This window comes from Lutra lutra, chromosome 1, assembly GCF_902655055.1.
Source record: "Lutra lutra chromosome 1, mLutLut1.2, whole genome shotgun sequence".
Classification (NCBI taxonomy): domain Eukaryota; kingdom Metazoa; phylum Chordata; class Mammalia; order Carnivora; family Mustelidae; genus Lutra; species Lutra lutra.
Window position 1 is genome coordinate 81,565,487 of NC_062278.1, and position 25,042 is coordinate 81,590,528.

Genomic DNA, 25,042 nt, shown 5'->3' on the forward strand with positions numbered 1-25,042 from the left:
TTTTTCTTTTTTTTTTTTTTTTTAAATTTTATCTATTTGGCAGAGAAAGACACAGCTAGAGAAGGAACACAAGCAGGGGGAGTGGGAGAGGGAGAAACAGGCTCCCACTGAGTAGGGAGACTGATGCGAGACTCGATCCCAGGATCATGACCTGAGCTGAAGGCAGATGCTTACTTAATAACTGAGCCAGTCAGGCACCCCTGACTTCATTATTCTAAAAGCACTGATGACCCAGCTTATCCTGCTGCTGCGATTTTTTGCACCACTGTCTAATCAAATTTGGTGGCAAAAGCAGAATGTTTTGAGTTGTTCTTAGTAATTACCTATTAGTGAAGTTGCTCTGATCATTCTTGTTCAATAACATGACCTGAAATAACAAAATGCTTACATAGGAGAAACCCGGGTGTGTAAACTCCCTGCTTCCTCTTCGGACAAACCTGCCAACGTCCAGGGAGCTATCTGCCTGACGGGAGTTACTGAGGGAACAGCTTAGCCTTTCTCATCACCTTCAATATGTTTCTTCAAAAAGGAGCATTTTTATTCATTATCATTATAATCAACATGCAGCCCTGATAACTTATTTTAAGTGATATATTGTATTTAAATTGCAGTAGAATCGCTAATAGCTTTTTGCTAGCAAAGAATCTTTTAGGATTCAAAATGCAAATTGGACCTGGAAGAGAAAAATTATTTTTAGACATATGGCACTTTAACTTAACTGTAACACAGTTTCAGGGCTTTCTGTTATTAACAGAATATGTTTTGGGTTGTGAATTTTGGAGGAATCTCTATTGGCAAATTATTGACTGTCATCTCTTGGCTGTGAGCCATTCATTGAAATGGGCTATAAGATAAGGCTGAAGAATTTCACTAATTTGAGGAGAGCCAAAAAAGGATTATTATTGTGGGTCCATTAGACTTGAGATTTCTGTGATTATCTCAACAAATTCTAAAATTCAGGGCCAAATGAGGTGAAAAGAATTCATGTAGCTATACTCATGTTATAGAGCAATTAAAGCCTTAATTGGTCATCAGACCCCACCCCCCAAAACTAGTTGCCATATAATTTAATTTGGCTTCTCTTCAGCTCTCTGTGTAGCTTCTGAAATTTCTTTAATGTTATTTGGGCATGGAAGAATGATACTGTATTAAAAACGTCAGCTTAAGTTTAGACCTATGCTCTATTTAAAGTCGTATTGGTGATCTTGAACACGTAACCGCTCTGTGCCTAGATTTCCTTGAAATAGGGGTAATACATCTTACTGTGCAGAGCAATTAATAAGGAAAAACAATTTAAAGCCAGAGAGACAATTTAACATCACAGAAGAACTCAGACTCTGTCCACCACTGCTTGAGGTCAAAACCTTGGTTTTGTTGCTCAACAAGAGTCCTCAATTTCTACAGCTCTAAAATGGGAACAAAATTAGAGTTACCATATACAGTTTAAGGAAAACAAATTTTAAGGATTTTAGAAAAGTGCCTCCAGAGCAGTAAGTGCTTGTTGCCTAACACGTGTCAAGCATTAACTATTATTAGTAATAGTAGTAGCAGTATTACCTGAGCATCTTTGGCTGAACCCAAAAGAAGATCCTATATTTTACACTCTATATATGAATCCGATAGTGAGGTTGTCCCTGTAAATCTGATACAGACGGATTCCAGGTTAACCGTTTAGAAGTGTACACATGCACACGTGTGTGTTTTTGTCTATATATTTAAGGTAAATCAGTCACATGCATACATAAAATAGTTATAAACTAATTATTCCTCGAGCTAAAACACAAAATAATAGGTCTCCTTTCTTTTCTTTCTTTTTTTTTTAAAGTAATCTCTCCACCCAACATGGGGCTTGAACTCACAACCCCGAGATTAAGAGTTGTATGCTCTATCAACTGAACCAACCATGTGCTCCAGTTCGTCTCCTTTCTTGAGAGTTGCAGCTCAGCTCTCAGTAAATTCACTGTGATTCCCTCTACCTGTATAAATCCACAGACAATTTCTGACCGTTTAGACTGGTGTAAGACTTGACCTTGGCTTAGCTAGAACTCAGCTAGTGGTTGATAGGGAGTGGTTGATTAAATGATAAACTAGCAGTCTAGATTACATTCAGCATGAGGTACTCACCCACCCCACCCCCAACCTTTCTTTAGCCAAGGTATCACAAAAGCAATTTGGGGACAAGGATTTCATTTAAAAGTGAGGAGTGGACCGTGGAAGAATCTAGAATGTTTGTAATGAAAACCATTTGGTTTTTATTAGTGTTACTCTGTGTGCTTGCTAATTTTCAGTCATTTTCCCTTCAGGAATGGTCCCCTAGATTCTAGCTTCCACATTACTGCCTTTTGAATGGAGTCCTTTGTGACCCGTTGTGATTACATTGCATTTTCCTTGTGTTCTTTCAAAAAGTTCTGACTTTGCCTTAATTTTGGCTGGGGGATGGCGGGAGGAGGGTAGCAAGGAGGGAATGAGGTCAGCAATACTTTCAGCATGTTGTCAAAAGAGATTTTTAACTTGTCAAATTTGCCTAGTAAGTAATATCAGGCATAGTGTCTATTAATAAAGCAAACATTTAGGACAGAAGGTTGGGTCAGAAATGGGTGTCCTAAGGTCTTTATAAGAGCATTTGTTCCTGGGTACCCCAACATTTCTCTGACCTCTTCTGGAAACTTCCAGGACAGTTATAAGCCAGGCTGATTATAGTCATTTTAAGGTAATGAAATGAAAACGTTAATGTGGTTGGAGTCAAAAAGCCAAGAGTTTGGGCTGATTTGGAGAGAACAAGCTGAAAACAGTTTTGTTCATGTACCATTTCCTAAACCTTAGCCCCACGCAGAGTAAGAAGGTCATGAAAGAAATCTTTTCGTAGAATCATATGTGTGTCACTTACTTTGTAAATAGATGCCTAACCTATTTAAAATGTTTGACCCTAAAATATAACTTTAATAATTGAGGATGAAGTTCATTGAATCCATTCCCACTTAATATTGTTGCCTGTTTTGTACATTTCCTGGATAGTTCAAAAGCCTCAAAGAAAAAATAGAAGTATAGTTGGTCCTAATTTTTTGCAAATTCCCTGTTTGCTAATTCACCTACTGGCTAAAATTTATTTGTAAACCAGAATCAATACTTGTGGTGTTTTTGAGGTCATTTGCAGACCTGAGCAGGTTGGTGAAAGATGTGAGTCATCCTCCACGTGTGTCCCCAACAAGGACTGTAAGCAAGGGTCCTTCTCTCAGTCTATGTAGTGCCGTATTTTTCGTATTTGTTGTGCTTTTTGTTGGTAATTTCCTGGTTTAAAATGGCTCCCAGACATAGTGGTGAAGGACTGTTAGTGTGTTTCCAAGCACCAGAAAGATGTGTTATGCCTTACAAGGAAAAAAACCTGTGTTAGATAAGCTTTGTTCCATCATGAGTTATTGTGTTATTGGCTGTGAGTTCAGTATTAATGAGCCAATGATATATATTAAATAACATGTCTTTCAATTAAATAAAAACACACATAAAATAAGATTATGTATTGATCAGTTGATGAAAATGCTGTATAATCCAAGGCTCTTAAGAACCCAACCCTGTATTTCCCCAAGGGTCAATGACTCTGTACTTGCTTATTCAGTGTTGGTTGTGACTTTACAACAAACTGCATTAAATAAAAAGAATTGACCATATTCATAATTCCCATGAATTCATTCTCATGGAAAAGCATCTGTGATCTATTAAGTAGGAACCAACATTAAATAAGGTTAAGTCCATAATAAAGTTTCATAGCATAAAGCTATGTTATCCGGTTTATTTATTTGCTACTTGTGACAATTGTACTTCTTTTAGATTTCCTTTATTTTACTGATGGTTTCCCCAGGAGCACCTGACGCATGCAGAAATTTCTTTAAAACACACACACATTAAAAAGGAAAATAAAATAAAATAAAACACACACACAGGACCAGAAAACTAGCCTCTAGGGTATGTATGTGTATAAACATTGAAATGTTTCTTGTGCATAGTGCCAAAAATCCTGTTTTCAGTTAGCAAACTATTGATGTTATTGGAAAGCAGGGTCTTGGGCACTGGTCAGCTCAGTCAGTTAAACGTCTGCCTTCTGCTCAGGTCATGTTCCCAGGGCCTGCTACTCCATTTCCTTCTGCCCCTTCCTGCCCACCCCCCAATGTGTGCATGGGCATGTTCTCTCTCTCTCTCTCTCTCAAATAAATAAATAAATAAATAATAAAATCTTTAAATTAAAAAAAAGCAGGGTATATAGGTAGGGAAGGGGGACCGTATGGCATGGAAGCCACTGGCATCCAAAGGCAGACCAAGGATCTCCTCTTCTTGAGGTAACAGGTAGAGATCCAGTGTAACTGGTGTTTCATCATTTCTAATCATGTCTGGCCACTGGTGGAGTGGTTGTGCCCAGGTGTGTCACCTGAGAGGCCCAGGAGCGTCCTGAGACAAGCGAGAACTCATTGTAGAGGAATAAAGTCAAACTCAGCAAAAAAGTCCCTTGAACAAAGCCTTGTCCATCAGCGAAGAGAAATAGTTCTGAATGGAGTGCAGGCTTTGCTAGTATAGTCTCCTCTAAGCCAGGCCTATCGGTCCTTGTGGTTCTTGGGAGAGGGCGGCATGGAGATAAAATGTAAGTCAGCTATTTACCTGGAGGCACCAGGAGTCTCTTTGGGACTCCTCCAGGACAATGACAGATGGAGGGCAGTTTCACAGAGCCCCTACACCCCGAGCTCGGTCATGGATGGGGTCTGGGGTGAAAGGTTGTGCAGGCCAAAGGCAATAGAATAGAGTAGAGGCCTGGAAGGTAGGAGCAGTGGGCTTGTACACAGGAGACTCATGTGTGGCTTCCTGCACTACTGGGCCAGGGATTTATAAGGGACTGAAGTGCACTTAGAATAGGTTGTCATGATGGGAGCCCGTTCACACAGACTGGAAAAGCAAGAAGAGATATGCCTGGTTCATCCAAGTATGAGACCATCTTTACTTTCAGATATTGAATTGGATACTGGATTGGATATTGAATCCAGTATTGGATATTGGATTCTCTTGTCCTCATTTTCCATGTGTCTCTGTTCTCTAATCTGATGATTTTCCCCTGGCTGCTTATTAGAACCACTCGGAAGCCTTTAAAAAAAGGCCTAGACCACCCAGAAGATTCTGATTTAATTGATCGGGGTGAATCCTGGGCATTTGGAAGCTGGTAATTCACATGATTAGCCAGGGTTGAAAAGAACTGCTCTGAAACTTACATCCCTGAGAATTTTCACTCTCCAGAGCCTGGTGGATTATATCCATAGATAAGTAAGGCAGGAATCCTGCAACATGCCCACTTCAAGAAGATGTACAAATGGGCTCCACACCACTCACCTGTCTGCTTGCCCTGCTGTGAAGAATTCATCTGTTGTTGTTATTACTGTTGTTGTTGTTGTTTTTAACCTCTTCCTTCTTCCTGGGTACTACAGACCCTCCCAGTCCTGATGCTTTCTCCTACCTTAGACCCAGGGCTAGGTGCTGGTGATAAGGCTGACTTTAGGGAAAGAGGGAAGCCATGCTTACTGAGTGTCAGGGAGGGGAGGAAGTAGAGGGCAAGAGGGAAATAAAGGGCAACTGAGAAAGAGTGGAAAAGAAGAAAGGGAGAGAAGGCAAATCACTGCTTCTCACACAGCCCCATCTGGTCTCCCCAAAATATGGAGGGAAGTAGGTGGGGCACTCAGAGCCATGGGAGCCTAAGTGCAAGGCCTGGGGCTCCATCATTTACTGGTTTCTTGACCTTGGGGAAATTACTTAATCTTGTATAACTGAAAACTGGTGAAACTCGGGGAGTCGGAACAGGTCTGCCTGATTTAAGGACCCCAAACATTTTCCCAGCTTGTACAGCATCTTCTAATCCATACCCACACAATGGACTCTTGGTAATGAATACAGTAATTAATAACTTCCCAGATGGTAGTTGAGCTGGTTTTAAAAATTCTATAGTCAAGGAAGTTGGGAGAATGTAACAAGAAGATTAGTTAGGAAAAAAAAATGGTGTGTCATATATTATCAGCCTAGAACATTTGGAATTGTCATTCATAAGAAATAAGCTCATTATTAATAGGAGATTACTTCTCTTGTCTTTATGTGACTATTTTCTTAAATTAAAATGCTTTTTTTTTCTTATTGCAAAAGCAATGCGTGTTCATCTAATACAAATTGGAAAATAAAGATAAGCAACTAAGACAAAATTAAACACACACATAATCCGCCAACCCAGATATAACTGCTGCAAATGTCTTTTAGACTTTTCTGTGCTTTTATACAGACATCTGGTCAGCACCATTCCGTGTCCATACACTTGCCTTTACTACATCATTTTCTATGTCTGATGAGGAAGGTGAATAATTTTATTTGTTTTTAAACCCCATTTGTTTACTCAGAAGTCAGAAACACACAGATAAGGAAACATCTGAAGAGCACAGGTGTGGCTCTGGGGAGAGGCTGAGTAATTCAAAACAAAGTGCAAAATCTAGAAACAATTACAACCAGTTTGACAGTTGTGTGTCTGTTTCCTACAGCCCTTCTACCCACAGGTCTGCCACTGACTTCAAAGAAAAGTCAGCCCAGAGGAGGTCCGGAGGATACGGTGCAAACTGAGAATCAAACCCATGATAAGAGATTAAAGGAAGCTTGATCAAAGCCCCGGCATAAAAGTGCTAGCCCATGACTTGCCTTGGCCCACGGCCCCCAAATATTCGCCAGAACAGAGAGCGCTCTTTGAAGTGATTGGAAGCGCCCATGCCCAGATGAGCTCTCTGGTCAAAGGGAGATTTAAAAAGTGCCACAGGAAGGAGTTGGCATAGTTGCCCCTTCCTACCTCTGGCCTGCACCAGCCCTCACAAATTGTCAGAACACTGCTTCTTTGGTTGTTTTCAGATATGAGTCGTTTCACTGGGTGTCAAGGACGAATTCCCCCTAAGCGGGGAAGGAGCACTTGTTTCCCTTGTGGGAGACAGGAGACGTGTAGAGACTTTTCACAGGGCAGCGGGTCAGGCTCAGGAGCCCAGGGCAGCCCCACGGCTCCTCCTATTAAACACCTTCAAGGTGTTTAAAAGAGTGTGAGGTATTTCCAAACAGGCAGGAAGACTTGCTCGTTACTGTACGTGTTCATTCTGCTCATTCATTACCCGTTCACGGCTCTCCTGCCCTCCCAGTTCGTTGCTCCTGGTGGTGTTAGGACATACCAGCCATTTCCCCGGACAGGAAGAGATGGAAGTGCTCGAAAAATGGCAGTTGCCTCTCCAACATTCAGTTTAAATATTTAAAAGTATTTTAAAAGATAAAATTGCTAAAAATGTACGCTTAGAACACCCTGGTTAACATTTCTTTCAGGCTCCAGTTTTCTGGTTTTTTCACTTTTTAACAGGATAATTCGCCAGTGTTTAGGGCCTTTATTTTCACTTCACCTGTTGTCATCTCTTCATTTCCTTCAACGTTTAAGGGAATTACTTTTTCTACCTTTTTAACGTCAATTTTCTAATCTCTACCTGACGTTTCAGGTTAGAGTTTTTTTTAACCGACAGATCTTGACTGAATGGGACCTGAGGCTCTGTGAGAGACCTGGAAAGTGCTTTTCCCTTCTTTCCCAGAACCACACAGTCTAGGGGAGGGGATGGCGGTTTTTCTGACAACAAAAATGAATACTATGGCAGCTGATACAGATTTTGTAAGGACAGTCCTTGGTGAAGAAGGACAGTTTGAACCGAGCCTTGAAAACACCTCAAATCTCTAAACATGAAAAAATTTAAAAGGGTGTTTTAATAGGGGTGGAAGCACCACAGTCAAAGTTACAAAAGCAGAAAACTGTAAGGTGTTCACAGCAGAAACCAAACAGGGTCATTTAATTGGGGCAGGTGGCGCATGTGAGGAAGTGGGGAGAGAGCCTCACTGGATGGGTCAGAGTGAGAATATGCTGTGGGATCTGGATTTTTTTCTTTTTAAAATTTCTCTGAGTCATTTATTCCATCTGTGATTTTACTTGTTTTCTTTTTATTCATGTGTAATTAACATTACATTAACATTACATTAGTTTCAGGTGTGGATTTTATTATATATTTGTATATATTTGTATGTTTCTCTGGATTTTATTATAAATGCAGACAGGACATATTGAAAACCTCAGAGTGGAAATGGCATGCGAAAATCTTATGGCAATAATTGGACTGGCACACGGGATGGATTGGAGTGGGGAGAGGCCTGAGGCCGTAACTTGGTTGAAAGGGCCTCCGTAGAGCCTAAGAGAAGGAGGGCCCAAAACAGAGCAGAAACAGTGGACATTGCAAGGATGGGGTGGACTGGAGCCCATGAGATGAGAACTGGTCTGACCCGCAGGGGCAGGGGAGGAAGTGTGTAGGAGGAGGGAGTGGGGCTCACAATGACTCAGTAGGGTGGTCATACACAACCATTTGTGCACATCTTTTATGAGGTGCCAGTTGATGGGAATACAAAGAGGCTAAGTTCATCAACTTGGTCAGGAAGACGGAGTCGGTGTCCACAGTGAGAAACCTCATGTGAGCATTCAGGACTGAGTGAGGCCATGAGCTCTCAGGAGTCCTGAGAGAGAAATAATCCCTCAAGTGTGGAGTCATGAGAACTCCAGGGAAAAGATGAGACATACGCTGAACCCTGAATAGTGGGTAGCGTTTTGGGAAGAAAGGGAAGAGAAGTTAGAGGGGGCCCAGTGCGGGAGAAACAATAGCACCAGGTGGAGAAACACAGGAGTGTTTTTGGCACACGGAGCAAGCCTGTCTGCTAGAGCAGAGAGTTTGTGTGAAAACACAGAGAGGGGGAGGAAAGAGAGAAGGCAGAGAGAGAATTTTGATGAGTCTCCGGAAGATTTAGAGGTCAACTTAAAGAGTTTCGTAATTTAACCTGGACAGTGTTCAAGCCACTGACATTTTCCAGTGAGAGAGTGACTAGCGAAACTGTATTTGGGGAAATTTCATCTGTGAAGGACAGGGTACTAGCACCATGAGTAGTTGGGGGACTTCGAGTGAAAATAGAAACTGATCATGGCAAGAGTACAGAAAAGAGGCAAAGGGGTTACCAAGAAGCCTAAAGGGCTGGGGGAAATAAAAGAGTTTTATCCAAGGCTCCAGCCTGGGGAGGCCGCGATGGGGTCGTGTCGTACAGTAGAGCGCAGGAGTCCAGGAGAGGACTGGTCTGGAGATGACCCAGGGCTTGGCGTCAGAGACATGGAGCCCAAGGGGGCCGCCAAGCAAACACACCCAGAAGGTGGAGAGAACGGGAGGGGGGGGGGCTTGACGTTCAGCTGGAAGATAAACTGAACCATTCCCAGTTGGAAAGAATCCGCACACCTCAACGATTGTTGGAGGGTTTTAATTAATTAATTAATTTCTTCAGAAAGCGCAGTATTTTTAAAAGCTCTTTGGAGAACTTAACACTCTCTCGATACCACTGTGTTCTCAATTGCTCTTTTGTTTTCACCGCAGAACAGTTCAACTTGTAGGAGAAGGACCGTGGGAGGACCGTGGGAAGGTTTTCTCACTATTCAGGTGTTAGAACTGTGGGTGTTGTACGTAATACCCTCCTCAAGCCGTAATTTGTATTTTATACATCCTTCTAACTGGGGCACCGAGCACAGTCAGTGTTTTGTACACTGTTGATACTCGCTGTTGCTCATTTGCATTTTCATCGAGGTTCTCCAAGATGAAAGAGTGGACATAAGAAAAGCTAACAAGCTAGTTAAAAACCAATTTTATAATGACAGACTCTACATAAACAAATGCAAATCAGATGTCAAATTTGAATTGCAAAAATTTTGTAAGCAAGGTCCTAGAAGTAATAACAGCAGATTTACATCCTCACTGAAATGATGGAATCCATGAGCAGTCCCACATGGGCACCTGACTCCTGCTGTTGGAGTTGTGCATTCGAGCCCCACGTGGGGTGTTGGTATTACTTAAAAACAAAAAACAATCCCACATTCCTTGGAGTCTCAGAGACATAGCAACCTGAGGAGTAGAGGCAAGAGCTTCAGTTATTAGAGTGAAGAACCACCTTGTGTCAGCCCCAGGCTTGGGTTGGCTAAGGCAGACTGGTATTCTTTTTTTCATCTGAGATAGGAACTAGCAAGAACCTCAGTTATTTGGAGGTGGGGGTGAGATGTAGGATGGGAGGACTGTGACCTCTCAGAAAGAAACCCAAGCAACTATATTAAAGGAAAAGAAGACTCTACATAGATAGTCACCATTCCTCTTCAAGTGACAGTTACGTTAAGTAAGAAAAAGGATCATCAGTCCAGTTGACTTGACGATGAAGGAGAAACAACAGGGCTCCTATTCCCCCTTCCAAAACACTTAAGAAATACACCCTTCATTTTATCTCGTTCTTTCTCTGGTCTTCCAGCCGCTCGACTGATCCAGAACATGGATGCCACTGCTGAACCTTGTACAGACTTTTTTAAATATGCCTGTGGAGCTGGTTGAAACGCAACGTCATTCCTGAGACCAGCTCCCGTTACAGTACTTTGACATTTTAAGAGATGACTAGAAGTCGTTTTGAAAGGTTAGTGGAGTTTGTGTCTATGCATCAAAGATTTCTCTCTTAATATATCCATATTTTAAAGCTATGGCTCTTAGCCATTACGGAGAATGTCACAGAAGATTAAAGTCGATAATCCCTCCAAGTTCTGTGGCTCACCACTAAGTCGCTCTGAGGGTGGTAACACTGAAATGGATATGTTGGCAGCTCCACATTCCTGCTTTCATGAGTGGGTACACGTACACGTACGATGTAGCTCTGTCATCCCTAGAGATGGTATCTTACGCCATTTCACATTTTAAGAAGTAGATTGCCACTAAACGCCATCTCCATTGTTTTTTTTTTTTTTTAAAGATTTTATTTATTTATTTGACAGATAAAGATCACAGGTAGGCAGCGAGGCAGGCAGAGAGAGAAAGGAGGAAGCGGGTTCCCCGCTGAGCAGAGAGCCCGATGTGGGGCTCGATCCCAGGACCCTGGGATCATGACCTGAGCCGAAGGCAGAGGCTTTAACCCACTGAGCCACCCAGGGGCCCCTCCATTGTTTTTCCATGCTGACCCTGGCTGAAGTCAATATTGAGTCATTACTGTGTTTGCATCCCAGAGTAGGTATATTTATTCTAACCCAGCTAAGACCTTCTCCCCAGTAAGCTGAGGAAGTCTTGTCTGGTCTTCTGCTCTCCTCCTTCTCCTGTTCCCCCTTCTAGAAGTTACTCCATAGAAACACAATTCTTGCTATTTTCAAACATCCAAACAAGTAGAGTAATTCAGTCAGTTTATTTGGAGCATGAACAGTACAATCACACAAAGATAATTATTTCCAGCCATCAGGAAGACTATTGTATTAAATTCCACATTCCTCTGCATTATTATTTCTTTTTAATCTCAATTTCAAAAAAGTAACTTATGTATGGCAGAGCAGTACACATCACTGTTCACAAAAAAAAGATAATCTCATCAAAAAGACTTTCATCTAACTTGGCTAATGAAATCAACTCCCAGTTCTGCACTAGGAATAATGATCTGGTAAGGGGTTTAGCTTTTCCTTTAGGGTTTAGAATGGGGAAGGAGGGAACATACACAAAAGCAAGCTTCTTTCCTATACCTTTGCACTGCAAATGTTAATTACAGCTGCAAATGAGCAATTATATTAATGTGGTTTATTAAATGCTCTATTTCAGATGTTCTTCAGGAACCCAAAACTGAAGATATAGTAGCAGTACAGAAGCAAAACATTGTACAGATCTTGTATAAAATGAATGTAAGTGCTGTCCATTTTATCACCTTAACAGTGTGCCCCAAAATGCAAAGATTTCATAATGAATTTATTTTCATTGTTTTCAAAAGCTGCCATTGATAGTAGAGGCGGAAAACCTCTACTCAGTCTGTTACCAGATATATATGATTGGCCGGTAGCAACAGAAAACTGGGAGCAAACATATGGTAAGGCAATTTTCCTTCTTTTAAAAAAAAATAATTTCCATGTCAAATCTGTGTTATTATAGTATCATATTAATGCACTAAAGCTTCTAAAATATACTTCACCTTTCATTGCTTTAGGTACTTCTTGGACAGCTGAGAAAGCTATTGCACAACTAAATTCTAAATATGGGAAAAAAGTCATTCTTAATTTTTTGTTGGCACTGATGATAAGAACTCTGTGAACCACATAATTCATGTAAGTTTGTGTGGCAGACAGCCAAAGTTATCTCTAAATTGTAACAAACATCTACATACTTGTTACTGATATTTAGGAATAATGACTATTCTCATTTGATCTTCATGAACAAGATAGTAATAAATTCGTGCCCTGTCCCCAGTACCTGGATTCCCAATTTTGAAAGTATTTCTCAGTGCTGTGTTTCAGACATTCATCTCTCCCTTCTGCTACTCTAGGTCTAGACCTGCTTTCTTCATAAAATAAAGAAATGAAAGGGGTCCTATTTAGAAAAAACATCCTATGTCTTTGTGTGTTCACGAAAGGAGCATAATTTGGTTTACATAAGTAATGCAGTCTAGAAACCAAAATTTCTAATTGCTTACAAAAGAACATAGAAAAGGGTTTTTGAATATAATTTTAGTTGTTGCTAAAGAGTATCTGAACTTTCTTTCAGTGAAGGTAAATAAATATTCTTTTAAAATGGATTTATTATTTTTTTTCTCATGTAAGCCGTTCATTTACATTACTTAAGGTACCACCCAAGATGAAATTAATGCTTAATGAGCATGTTTGGAATGGACTGAAACATTTACAGAACTTTTATTTGGTTTCCTTTAAAAGAAAGTACCCCAAAAGTTGCAAGTATGAAAAGATTCATATTTATGTCCTATTGCATAAATCTTTATGACCATTTTTATCAAAATCATAAAAGGGATTGAACCCAACTCTCTCTACAGTGGACCCCTTTCTCCTTCCAGAATTCACTCCTTTGACTCTTAAATGCCAACATCCCCCAAGATCACCATGAAGAGATTCCCTAGGGGGAGTTTGGAATTTGGAAAAGGGGCTGAGCCCTCTGTGTGGAAAGAACCTGCTAGTTCTTTCCATCCCAATCCTCTGGGTTCTGCTTCTTTCGTATTGTCCTGGGCTCTTTCAGCTGCTGTCTTCCTCACTATAGTCCATCTATGCTCTCACTTGTCCCACCGTCATCTAACCATGTAGTGCGTTGGAAGCAATCCCACAGAACTGCGAGTGTGTTCCAGTGACTCTTACTGGAAGACAGTGGACCAGGCACACCAGAGCTGAGCCTTGTTTTCTCTTTCACACACAGAGCTGCCCGGATTTGAGCAGAGCAGGAGAGAACTGAGGAGGAGTCTCCTCTATCCTCCTAGGGTGGGGAGTGTAAAAAAAAAGAAATCTCTGGCAAGATTTCCCCAGCCAAACCGTTCTAGGGTTACTATAGAGGTTTCCACTTTTTGATTTTTTTCCATCCCCATTAAGGGTGAGAGTAGAAGAGAACGTCCCCCAGGAGAGCATATTAGGATCTCAGAAAGCCAAATGTCCTGTAAATCTGTAATTTGGAAATTGCAAGTCCTAAATTGTAACTTTTTTTGTCCACCTGCCCCATCCGTTTTGCATTTAAAAAAATCCTTCCCAGTGTATTTTCATTCACGTTTTCTTTGGTTTTTCTCAGATACCTGCAGCATAATATTCCAGATGACCTAACTGCCCATCAGAGTAACACTTCCAGGTGGTGTGGAAACCATTGCCTAATTGTAGTCACTGATTGTCTGATTATTACCCCTATAAAGAGCAAGACACTAGGATCTTGTTCATACATAGATAGACATGCTTATGTTGTCCCAACTGTCCAACACCACGGAATGGCTTATTTTCTTCCTCGTCTATTTTTTATAGATTGACCACCTCGACTTGGCCTCCCCTCCAGAGACTACTATGAGTGCACTGGGATATATGAAGAGGTAAACAAACAAACACAGAAAACTACAGAAACAATTGGTGTAAACTTACAAATAATACAAAGACTTAAGGCCAGATGGGAGCTTCACCCTCTGTGTTTCCTCACTCCGAACAGACAATATTACACACAATAGCGAGCTTCCTTTGACTGAATGAATATTCTCAGCAGACTGAATGAACGTCTCTTGAGAAATAAGGGAACTTACAATTCCAGATTTGTGTCTCGATTCTTGCTATTGAAGTCAGATGACCCATTTTGAAACGTGAATTTTAAGTGTTTCATTTCCTCTGTAAATTGAGTTGTTTGAGAACTGAGCAGATGAATCATGATCTAGGGCGGTACCAAACCAGGATCGGGGAGTGGTCCGTGAGACACATTTTGCAACCGAGTACCCGTTCAGATATCTTGGATGGGATTTTTAGGGAACTGCTTAGATCGGTCACTTTGGGTTCAGACAAACCTTCGCAGCTTTCTGACTTCTAATGCTGGTCAGTGAGTCAAGGGGCTTCCTATGCCACAGAAACCTGCTGGACACCTGGGGTGTTTCGTATTGTCTCCGAGCCTTGCTGTACTCCCACTACACCCGTGTGCCTATTCTTACTGGTGTAAAAAACAACACAAGATACACTCAGCTGTGTGTTGCATTATCAGATACTTGTGAAAGATCTTAATTCTCTAAATGTTTCCTCGTGATTATTTTGTAACTCAGAAGTAGGTAAGTCTGTATTTGATGATCCTGATAGTTACAATGTATGTATGTCTGAACTTACCCCTTAGCTAAAACAATTAGCTAAATATGTGTATGCCAATATTTAGTTTGCCTTATTATTAAGTTCAAATGGCAGGGACTAAATTCACTGTAAAGTATCTTCTTGAGTGGCTAACCAACACTGAAATGAAGAAGAGGTGTATTATAAAAGGCCACATTAGTAGCACAGTCAAAGAGAGGTGGGGTGTTAGAGTTTATGATAATCTAGTTACTGTGTGGGTTGCAGCTATTATAGGCTTTTCAAGCTACTTCCTATTCCAGAGTTGAGGGTGATTGAGACATTTTTGACTCTTATATACATTGTCATCATCATCAACTGGGATGTTTTTCATATTAAGATTGTGCCCTAAAAACATTCAGATTTTCCAGTCCTAAAATATGTGTTTTTGGTACTTTAACGTCTCTGATATCAGTATGATAAGTTCCTACTTCCGCCCCCCCCCCAAAGAAACCAAGCTCTCTTGAGATGAGGGGTGTCTTGTGCATTTTTATTTAAGATTTTATTTATTTATTTGACAGAGAGAGAGTGAGCACAAGCGGAAGGAGCAGCAGAGAGAGAGGGAGAAGGCAGACTCCTGCTGAGCAGGGAGCCTGATGTGGGGCTCCATCCCAGGACTCTGGGATGATTACTTGAGTCGAAGGCAGAGGCTTAACTGACTGAGCCACCCAGGTGCTCCTGTCTTTATGCATTTTAAATTCAGTGCTATCTCATCATCTAGAACAGGTCGCACACTGGCCATCAGAGGTTGAGTCAATATAGAGGCATTTTATTTAACCTGAAGTTTGTTGCATTTTTTTTCTTTTAAAGATTTTATTTATTTATTATTTATTTTGTCCGAGAGAGAGTGCAAAAGCAGGGGGAGCGGCTGGCAGAGGGAGAAGCAGGGTCCCTGCTGAGCAGAGAGCCAGATGTGGGGCTCGATCCCAGGACCCTGGCATCATGATCTGAGCTGAAGGCAGATACTTAACCGGCTGAGCCACCCAGGCGTCTCTCTGCGTGTCTTTAAATTTTGGATTAGTTGCCAATTTTTTTAACCTTGTAAGATTTTACTCGAGAATCCAGATTTCTTGATAAATTAGTAGGATTGGAAACCCTCGGGCTGCATTCCCATGTGGTAGCAGTTGGACAGGGCTGTTTGCTTCTTGCCACTGGGCATTTGTTCTCCAGATTTGAGCCGTCTTTATTTAGAGGACCACTAACTTGTATTGCCTTCCTGGTCCCTGTATGCCCTGAGTTTGTAAGTTAGTTGGGTTCTGGGCAACCTACGGCAACAGAGACCTAAAACAGTGAAGCTGCAATCAGAGAGAAGCTTATTTCTGTCTCATAGTACAGTAGGAGGCAGGCAGTCAGGTGAGGAAGGAAGCTCTGCTGCATGAGATGGCTGGGCCACAGCTTCTTTGACCATCTTATTGCTCGAACATCAATCTCTTCTCGTGTTGAGAGTAGTCTACTGTGCAGAGTTGGTTCACCAATGCTATGCTCACATTTCATGCCACAGGAAAGAGAAGAGATTTCTCTTTGTGTAAGTGATGCAGAAATTGCATCATTCCATTGCTTAGCACACTGTCATGTGGCTACAACTAAGTGTCAAGGAGGCTGGGAAGGTAGTCTTTAGCTGGGAGGCCTGTATGTGCCTCTTTAAACTTTGGTCGACGAGGAGCCAAGTTCTGTTACTAAAAGGAAGAAGGGGATCTGGGCACCCAAAGCATTTAGCAGTCCTGCCACTCTTTGCATCTGCTGGGCCGGGAGATAGCTATAACTATAGTCAAACAAACACATTGGTGATCAAACCTGGAATGAGTCATATATTTATAAAGTTCATGGGAGAGAAATCCGAGGCTCCGAGGTTTGCCCTAGAACACTCAGAAAAACAATAGTAGAACCAGAGCTAGAACTTTGGTCCCTGTCTATCGCTCCTTCCATTACGTCATTCCAACTTTGTAAATAGTAATTTATGCTGGTAGGGTTCTTTAAATGAGCAAGTGATAGAGAAAACCCAGCAGCACTGGCATTTACAGCCTGGAAGTCATCGGTTCAAATTAGGTGCCCTTTGATGATCTGGATTAGGCTCATAAACACATAGCATGCTTGCTGCCTTGTCCTGCTTCCATAAATAGGGCTATTGGTCACTGTGCCCGTTCCTGCTAACCTCAGTCCCCAGAATACTTCTGAACTCGGTGCTCTAGCTCAAGCAACCAGTTGAGGGAAGTGGGCATATTAGGAAAAACTCTGTCATCCTGGAAATGAGTAATTACTAGATTATTTTTGGACCGTCCCCTTTCTTTAAAATCTGATATTTTTAATATCAGCCTGGGTAGTTCAGTGGGTTCAGTCTCTGCCTTTGGCTCAGGTCATGATCTCAGTGTCCTGGGATTGAGCGCCCTGTCAGTGGGGGTGGGGGGGGGGTCTCTGATCAGCAGGGAGCCTGCCCCCCCCCACACCTGCCTCTCTGCCTACTTGTGATCTCTCTCTCTCTCTCTCTCTCTGTCAAATAAATAAATAAAATCTTTTTTTTTTTTTTTAAATCTGATATTTGGGGAAGAGGGTTGCAGGGAGAGGAGAGAGAGTATGTGTGGCCATGGGAGAAATTCCACTTTTTTCCTTACTGCCTCCATGATTTTTGCTCCTGTCTCCCAGTCACTTCCACCTGTCATCCCTCACTTAGTTTCTGTTCTGCATCCCTAGCCAGCTATCAGGTAAAAGTTAATTCTAGTTCTCCCACTACCTTGCTATCTTTGGAAAAAAGTCAACCCCCTTAAAGACTTTTTCCTCAGGGCTGTATTGCTTCATGAAAAAAAAAAAAAATGGTGAAAAGGATAGGCTAACGAAATAACTTCTAGTGGAAAAAGTCATAAGGCTGGAAGAAGTCTTAATATCATTATATCAGTGTATCACTGGTCCGCATTGATTTTCTCCCTTACAGGCTTTTATGTATGCTGTTTCCCTTTGCCTGGAATATTCCATACACACCTACCGCTTGCTCAGCCCCCTTCCTTTCTCCTCACCTTTTAAATTGACATTTAAACTGTACTTACTCATGAAGGCCTTCCCTGAAACTTCTAAGTAGATGAAGATACCTTGATGTTCCTGTACTACATGGGTTTCTGGATACTTCTTTATTTAAAGTCATTTTTCCCCCTGGGAAACTGTAAAAGTAATGAACAGTGGCATGTCTTGATTATTCTTTACTTTATTTCCAGTATCCAGGTCAGATTCTGACCCTTAAGAATTATCGAGTGACTACTAAATGAATCAGGGGATGAATCAGGGGATGAACAGTTGAAGGGGAGGATGGCAGGGAAGAGAGGAAAGAAAAGAAGGCAGAAGCACCCAATCCTTCGAGGTCCTGCCTAGTTCTCTTCACCTTGATTTGGGGGTAGGTGTGAGCTCTAGAACATCAGTAGCTGAGGGACTGTTATTTCTTTTTTTTTTTAAATATTTTTATTATTATTTATTTATTTGTCAGAGAGAGAGGGAGAGAGAGCGAGCACAGGCAGACAGAGTGCAGGCAGAAGCAGAGGGAGAAGCAGGCTCCCTGCTGAGCAAGGAGCCCCATGTGGGACTCGATCCCAGGATCATGACCTGAGCCGAAGGCAGCTGCTTAACCAACGAGCCACCCAGGCATCCCTGAGGGACTTTATTTTCTAAGCATGTTACACACATCTCACAAACCATGCATCCCTTTTCCTCAAGTTCTCCAGTTTTTACTCTCCAGTTCTTTCTCTGCTACATTTCAGCTTGCCCGAGATGTGTTCACACACTCTGTGGGTCCCATATTTTTGCATACCACGTCATTTTAGTGGCATAACTTTATTGGCAATAATTTATTTTGGCAATTATTTTATTGGCAATAATAATTTGAGGATTAACATGAGGTGACCAAACTTTTACCAAGAAAGGTGTTGCATTTTTGACTAGAGAAGCCTGGCTTCTTTGCCTGTGCCTCTAGCCAATGATTTGCACACTCTACTGTGGCGTCTGGCTCTGCAGATACGCTTCAGGGGCTGGGGATGAGGGAGGGTCACACCCCCTCTGATCAAAAGGACCCTAGTCATAGATTTGATCAAATCATTACCCTAAGCCCATTCCTTAGGTCCTCCTTGACCCTCCTCTTTCAGGGATATCCAGATCCTTCAGGGGCGTCTGCCTCCATATGAAGCCAAACTTACTATGAACAATGAAACAGTACAATTACTAAGAAGCCCACCCATTCTGTCCTCTAGAAGCATGGGTTTTTTGATTTTTTGCTTTTTGTTTTTTTCATGTTTTTGGTGTTTTTTGTTTGGTTGGTTTTGTCTTTTGTTTTTTTGTTAGTTGTTTTTGGTTTTGTTTTGTTTTTCTTGCTTTTGATACCCTCCAAATAGAATTTTTGTGTTGTGATAATTATGTGGAATTGAAAACAGTAAAATGCCTTGTCTTTTTATACAACTGAGTAATGAAAATAGATGATACATTTTTATTTTCAAGAACTATTTCTTACCTTCTTCCTCAAAGACAAAACCTATTTTTCTCTTGTTAAAAGACCTTCCTGCCTTTCAAACTTACTGTGTGCTTTTATTCTGACAGTTTTAAGTATTATATTTTGAAAAATGCATATTGTATTTCTCTGGTTGTTTTAAACTTTTAAAACTCTGTTCCTTTTCATTTTCTGGACTTTCCCTCTCACTTAAAGAGGTAATGTGCTCTCAGGCAATAGAAACCAGAGATATATATTCTTTTATTTTTTACATGACAGGATCATATGTTTTCTTTCTTTCTTTTTTTCTTTCTTTCTTTTTTTTTTTTAGATTTATTTATTTATTTGAGAGAGAAAGAGCAAGCAGAGGGGAGGAACAAAAGGAAAGAGAAACTCGAGCAGAGTCAGCACTGAGCACAGAGCCTGACACAGGGCTCAGTCTCATGACCTTGAGATCATGACCTGAACCAAAACCAAGAGTCAGATGCTTAACTGACTGCACTACTCAGGGACCCCAGGATCCTGTATTTTCTTAATAATTAAGGTTACTCATGCACAGACTTGAAGAGCTAAATGGGACATTAGAGGATTTGGTCCAAACCCTTATCTTAGAAATGAGGAAACAGAGACCCAAAGAAGTAAAATGACTTGCTTAAACTCACAGATTAAAAGATCCATGCGTCAGTTAAGAACATTAATTGTAAGCAGTAGAAACCTACTGTGATTAATTTGAATGACACACTACTATGTCAAAGGACAGAAGTAGCAAGATTTGAAACAGTTTGATCCCTTCCAAGGGTATAAATTTCATGCAAGGAAAACAATATGAAAGATACACACTACCTATAAAAAATAATTATGCCCTCCACGGAATTTTTCATTGAAATCAGCCTTATATGAGAAAGCTCTTTTGTACACTCACTGATTCACTGAAAGGAATGATGGCCTGAATTTTCTTAAGTAATCACTCACCTTCAGAAGAGTCTCTGAACTCTGTATTTGGGGATAAATTGGAATTGTTTTCAAAGCTTGCCTCTCATTCCCTCTTTAGATTATCAAGGCTAATTGTTTCCTTGTCCTCTTTTGTAAAGAAATCTGTAGGTTAGCAACCCTAAATATCAGAGTGTAACTGGGCTATAGATATGTTTATGCTCTGTGTTTGTCTGAGAAAATAGAATCAGCCAGAGTAGCAGTTCCTAACCTCTTTATGTGTGTCCATGGCAGGGCTCTGTGGGGCCACACCTTCATGTCTACATACTTCAAGATTATCCACCACAATTTATGTTACTTGCTTGTACATCAATAAGGTATTTATTTGAACAGAGCATTTCAGGGCTAAAAGAAAAGTGAGGGAACCCCTGGTCTAGTGGATGGGAGCCAGAGAAGGCGGAGCAGGAAGATAGTGAGTGCTATGAGGCATGGCGGAGAAGAAGTTGTTCAGAGGCATGAAGAAATTGAACATTCTTAGAAAAACTGAGGGTTTATAAAGAATGGAGGTGTTTGAAGGTCAAGGATAGAGGACTTGGAACATGGCCAGGATGGCTGGAAGCCAAAAAGAGATGATCCAGGGTCTGTGTGTCTAATAAGAGAAAATGCAGAGCAGGAAAGAAAGAAGGAGCACAGGTTGAGGTTTGCAGACCTTTAGATGAGCGGGTGCAAGCCAGAGAGGAGTTTGTTTGCCCACTCATCCAAAACACACTGAGAGAAACTGTTCCAGCCTTGGGCTGAGAATCTGATGAGGGAAGTGAGGGAAGCTTAATATACTTAATATTTAAGTATTATACTTAATATATTTAATATATTATATTATACTTAATATACTTAAAATTTAACTTCTTATATATACTTATATACTTAATATACTTAAATTTTAATATACTTAAATATATTATAATATATTTTATTATATATACTTAATATACTTAAAATTTAACTTCATTTTTTAAATCAGTAGGTATTTATTGAGCTTCTACTATGTGACAGATAGTTTTCTAGGCAGGAGAGATGCTGAGGAAACAAGGCAGAAAAGGTCCTTGTTCACCTGGAACTCACCTTCTGATGAGAGGAGATAGAAAACAAAGAAGTAAATAATTTAAGGAAATAAGATGAATGCAGATAGTAGTGTGATAAAGGAAAGAGAACAAGTGATATGATATAAGGTCAATGACTAGGGGTGGGTTGATAATTTAGATGTACTTTGATTTGATTTTTAAAAAGATCACCGGCTGCTGCTTGGCTGACTTGATAACGCAGATCCTACAAGGGAAACTGCTAACCTCATTTTGTCCCTTCTGGGCACCAGGTGACTAACAGTCAGGAGGTTTTGCCTAGCCCAGGTGTCTGTATTTAACAAAACATAAAGGAGCTTTTATTTTTATTTTATTTTATTTCATTTCATTTCAAAGATTTTATTTATTGATTTGACAGAGAGAGATACAGCAAGAGAGGGAACACAAACAGGGGGAGTGGGAGAGGGGGTAGCAGGCTTCCCAGCAATCAGGGAGCCCAATGGGGGACTTGATCCCACGACCCCGGAATCATGACCTGAGCTGAAGGCAGACACTTAATGACTGAGCCACACAGGCACCCCTATTTTTTATTTTAATATAATTTATTAAATTATAAGTTCATACTCAGTAATTTTTCATAATGATTGTGTTTAGAAGAAAGCATTTTTGTTCTAAATCACTGAGTTTGGGAGTGATTTCATTTTTCTGCAATAGCAAACTGGAACAGCAGGAGAAATGAGATGTTAAGCGAGTACATGGAAAGGATTTCTAGCCCAGATCTGAGTGAGGGAAGATAAAAACTCCTGATTCCCACCAGCTCTGAGTCAGGGCACCCATCCTCTGAGAATGCCCACTACTTCATCATTTGCACAGGAAGCTGAGACTTTTAAACCTGAGCTTTTAAACTTGAGATTTGGTGAATATGACGAGACTCATTTTGGCTGTGTGGCATTGACAAGAGAATTTTTTGAGATGGATTAAATCTGGATTATGAAAGGAACTACATACCTCTTCCCAAGAATGTGCAATAAACCTCAGAAGTTACACAATAAGGTTCTCCTCATGAATAATCTGATGAAAGCTCCAAGGAGTCCCCGGGCCGGTCCGTCACAGATCTTCTTGATCCTGTGTTTCTCCTGCTCAGATCAGGGGTTCTTTATGCATTCTGGTCCCCAGAAATGGCTGTGTGATTCTGGATCTCTGCTGTCCCTCTTTGGGGAGCAAGTCTCCATGTGCTGGCCGCTGCGTGCTCTGTGAAAATGATGTTTAAAGGGGAAAAAAAAAAAATAGACCTTTTTGGTAGGAAACCTTTCTTTCCTGCTTGATGTCCCCTGTGTGTTCCTTTAGGAAACTTTCTGTGTAACATTGTTAAAAATCCCTGGGCATCAGTGGCTAAGAAGAACACAGTTCTGTGACTTTTCAGGCACCTTACGCTCCCTATGTCTTCCCTAGAAAGGGGAAGGCAGAAAATCGGGAAGAGCAAGGTGTCCTGGAACAGGATCTTTAGAAGTGAAGCTCCTGGTCCTTAGGTGGTTATCATACCAAAGCACCCAAATATCAGCCAGTCGAACTGGAAAGCTTTCTGTTCATCCCTGGATCTTGCTGTTATTCATAAACAAAGATATTGAAGTTTAAAGGACAGGAGTCAAATATCATTGCTGTCTTTCTCTTTGGCAACCAACAAATACCAGCTTTTTTCCAAGCAGGAGAAGCCCAATTTCTGAACAGAGCCAATTTATAAATATCAGTGCTTGGTCCTGCAAAGCAAAGATAGTTCTACTTAGAGTGACAGTCCATGGTCTTGGGTATTAGTAAATATCATCTCATTGATAGCATGTAATTTAAAAAGTCACAAAACTGATATTATGGATTTTCCCATAAAACCGTGTAAAACCAATGGTCATCTTTGAACATGCTGTTATAGGAATTGGGATTTACAATGTCTTAATTTTTGAAAGGGCCACGTAGGTATTTTGGTGGATTCTTTTTCACCCCAAGGATTCTCCATATGAAGGCTTCAACAAAAACTACCTTATGATTGTCAAGGTGGTTGACTTGGACCTTGTCCTAGTAACTAATTGCTCTCTCGGTGACAAAATAGAAAAATTGAATTTCAATTTTAAAAATATCCTAGCCAACCTACTATTCAGGTGTTAAAATGTATGTTGATTACTCTCTCTCCAAATCATGACAATTACTATCATTTGGCATATCTACAAAGTATCTCAAGGAAGAAAATAAGAACCTTAGGGTAGAGAATCATACCTTGTAAAAAGGATTTAACAGCAGGAGTAAGCCTGGGTTCTGACAGCTATGAGATAAATTTGGAAGCCAGGAAAGATAATCAAGATACTAAGACACATGTTTAAATCAGTTACATTGGAATAGTTGCCAGGTGATGGAGCTCATTAAAGAAAGTGGTATGTTCCATGTAACTGTGTTAAAGAGTCAAGTATCCCAGAAGCTGCTGACACAGCCTGTGCTTCCAGTTTCCTGAGAAACTGGACCTGCTTGGCAGACGAGAAGCACCATCTGAAGTTCTTGTGCTTGCCTTTGCCAAGTTCCATAGTCTTGAAGTGTATCTGTAAAGATAAGATACTGGAGTAGAACCAGTTCACAGGGGCAATGGCATGCAGGAGAGCATTCTTGTTACTGCTTTCTTACCTCGTTAACAAAAATGCAGCCCACAGAAGAGAAAAACAAAAATCTCAGCAGACTGATATCGGAAAATTCAAATTACTGTTTCCTTCATGGTAGTAATTTCCTGCTGAATGCAGATGAATTCATATAATTTGAAATATAGTTAATTCCAAACACCGCATGCTTATAGTTTGGAATAGTTGGTCCAGGGAGAGAAGAACTCAGACGGATTTGTTTACTTCCAAGTGAAACAAGAATTCTGATTACCTTTTAATAGGAAAAGAATGGACGTGGTGAGAATATGCATAAAAACATCCTTTTATCCCCGTGATCTCAGTAATTGGGTTTTAATACAGGCCCACAGCTGAAAACAGTCAGTTCAGTTGAGCAGCAGGTGGATGTATAGAGATGCTGGCTGCATGTCCCAGCTTTACAGGGTGTCTGAGAATAAGGAAACCCTCTCCCTGGGGAACTGTTTACTTAGCATTTACTGAAGGTCACTGAAGGTCATGGAATGCCAGTATCTAAACCTTACCTTAAGCTGTCTTCTTGGTTTTCAAATTGATAATACCTGTATGTCTTGCTTGATAAAATATTTATTTCCCTATAAGTTTTATGTTTGATCCTCTTGGTAGTTGCTTTAAATTCAGATGGGCCTTTCATACTCACAGTGAATCTAAGTGTGCCCCTTTCACTTATAATCAGTGAGTAGGGGGTATAAACCCTCTTGAAACTATAAGGTGTTAAGGACTGTATAACCTTCCTTCATATTGACCCCGGGAATGAGTATTAGAAGCATAGACATGCCTGTTGATCCCACGCTTGTGTGGCATGACTTCTCCAGTTGTGGTTGTCTGTCTTGTCATTAAGCTGGTGCTGGAAACTTGAATTTTGAGTAAATTTTCACAAGGTGAGATCATAATTTATTTTAATTGCTGATGGATAATAATGGCCGAACAGCAACGATTGAGATTACGGAAGTGGTCTTCAATTTCCTGGTGTTGATGCCACTCTTAGTTTGAGTTAGTCACTTATACATTCTGTAAGAGGTTGATAATATAACTAGTTTATAGCTCACCTCACAAAGTTAAAATGCATGTGAAGATAAAATGGAAAGAATTTAGGTCCTTAGGAAAGAGCCGATATCCAAATCTAGAAATTTTACATTAACATATTAAGGTGAGCCAGCTCTAGTCTTAACGAAAA

The 25,042-nt window shown here is 40.7% G+C and overlaps 1 protein-coding gene across 1 annotated transcript in view; it reads left to right on the top strand.

Moving 5' to 3' along the window:
• Window positions 1–25,042, top strand: part of MME (membrane metalloendopeptidase) — a 105,711-nt gene that overhangs the window by 23,700 nt on the left and 56,969 nt on the right. The window contains 10 exon segments of the mRNA XM_053447847.1: window positions 10,405–10,473; window positions 10,476–10,520; window positions 10,523–10,540; window positions 10,543–10,563; window positions 11,721–11,766; window positions 11,768–11,832; window positions 11,887–11,982; window positions 12,100–12,165; window positions 12,168–12,221; window positions 13,898–13,962. Coding sequence (XP_053303822.1) covers window positions 10,405–10,473; window positions 10,476–10,520; window positions 10,523–10,540; window positions 10,543–10,563; window positions 11,721–11,766; window positions 11,768–11,832; window positions 11,887–11,982; window positions 12,100–12,165; window positions 12,168–12,221; window positions 13,898–13,962 — 545 coding nt within the window.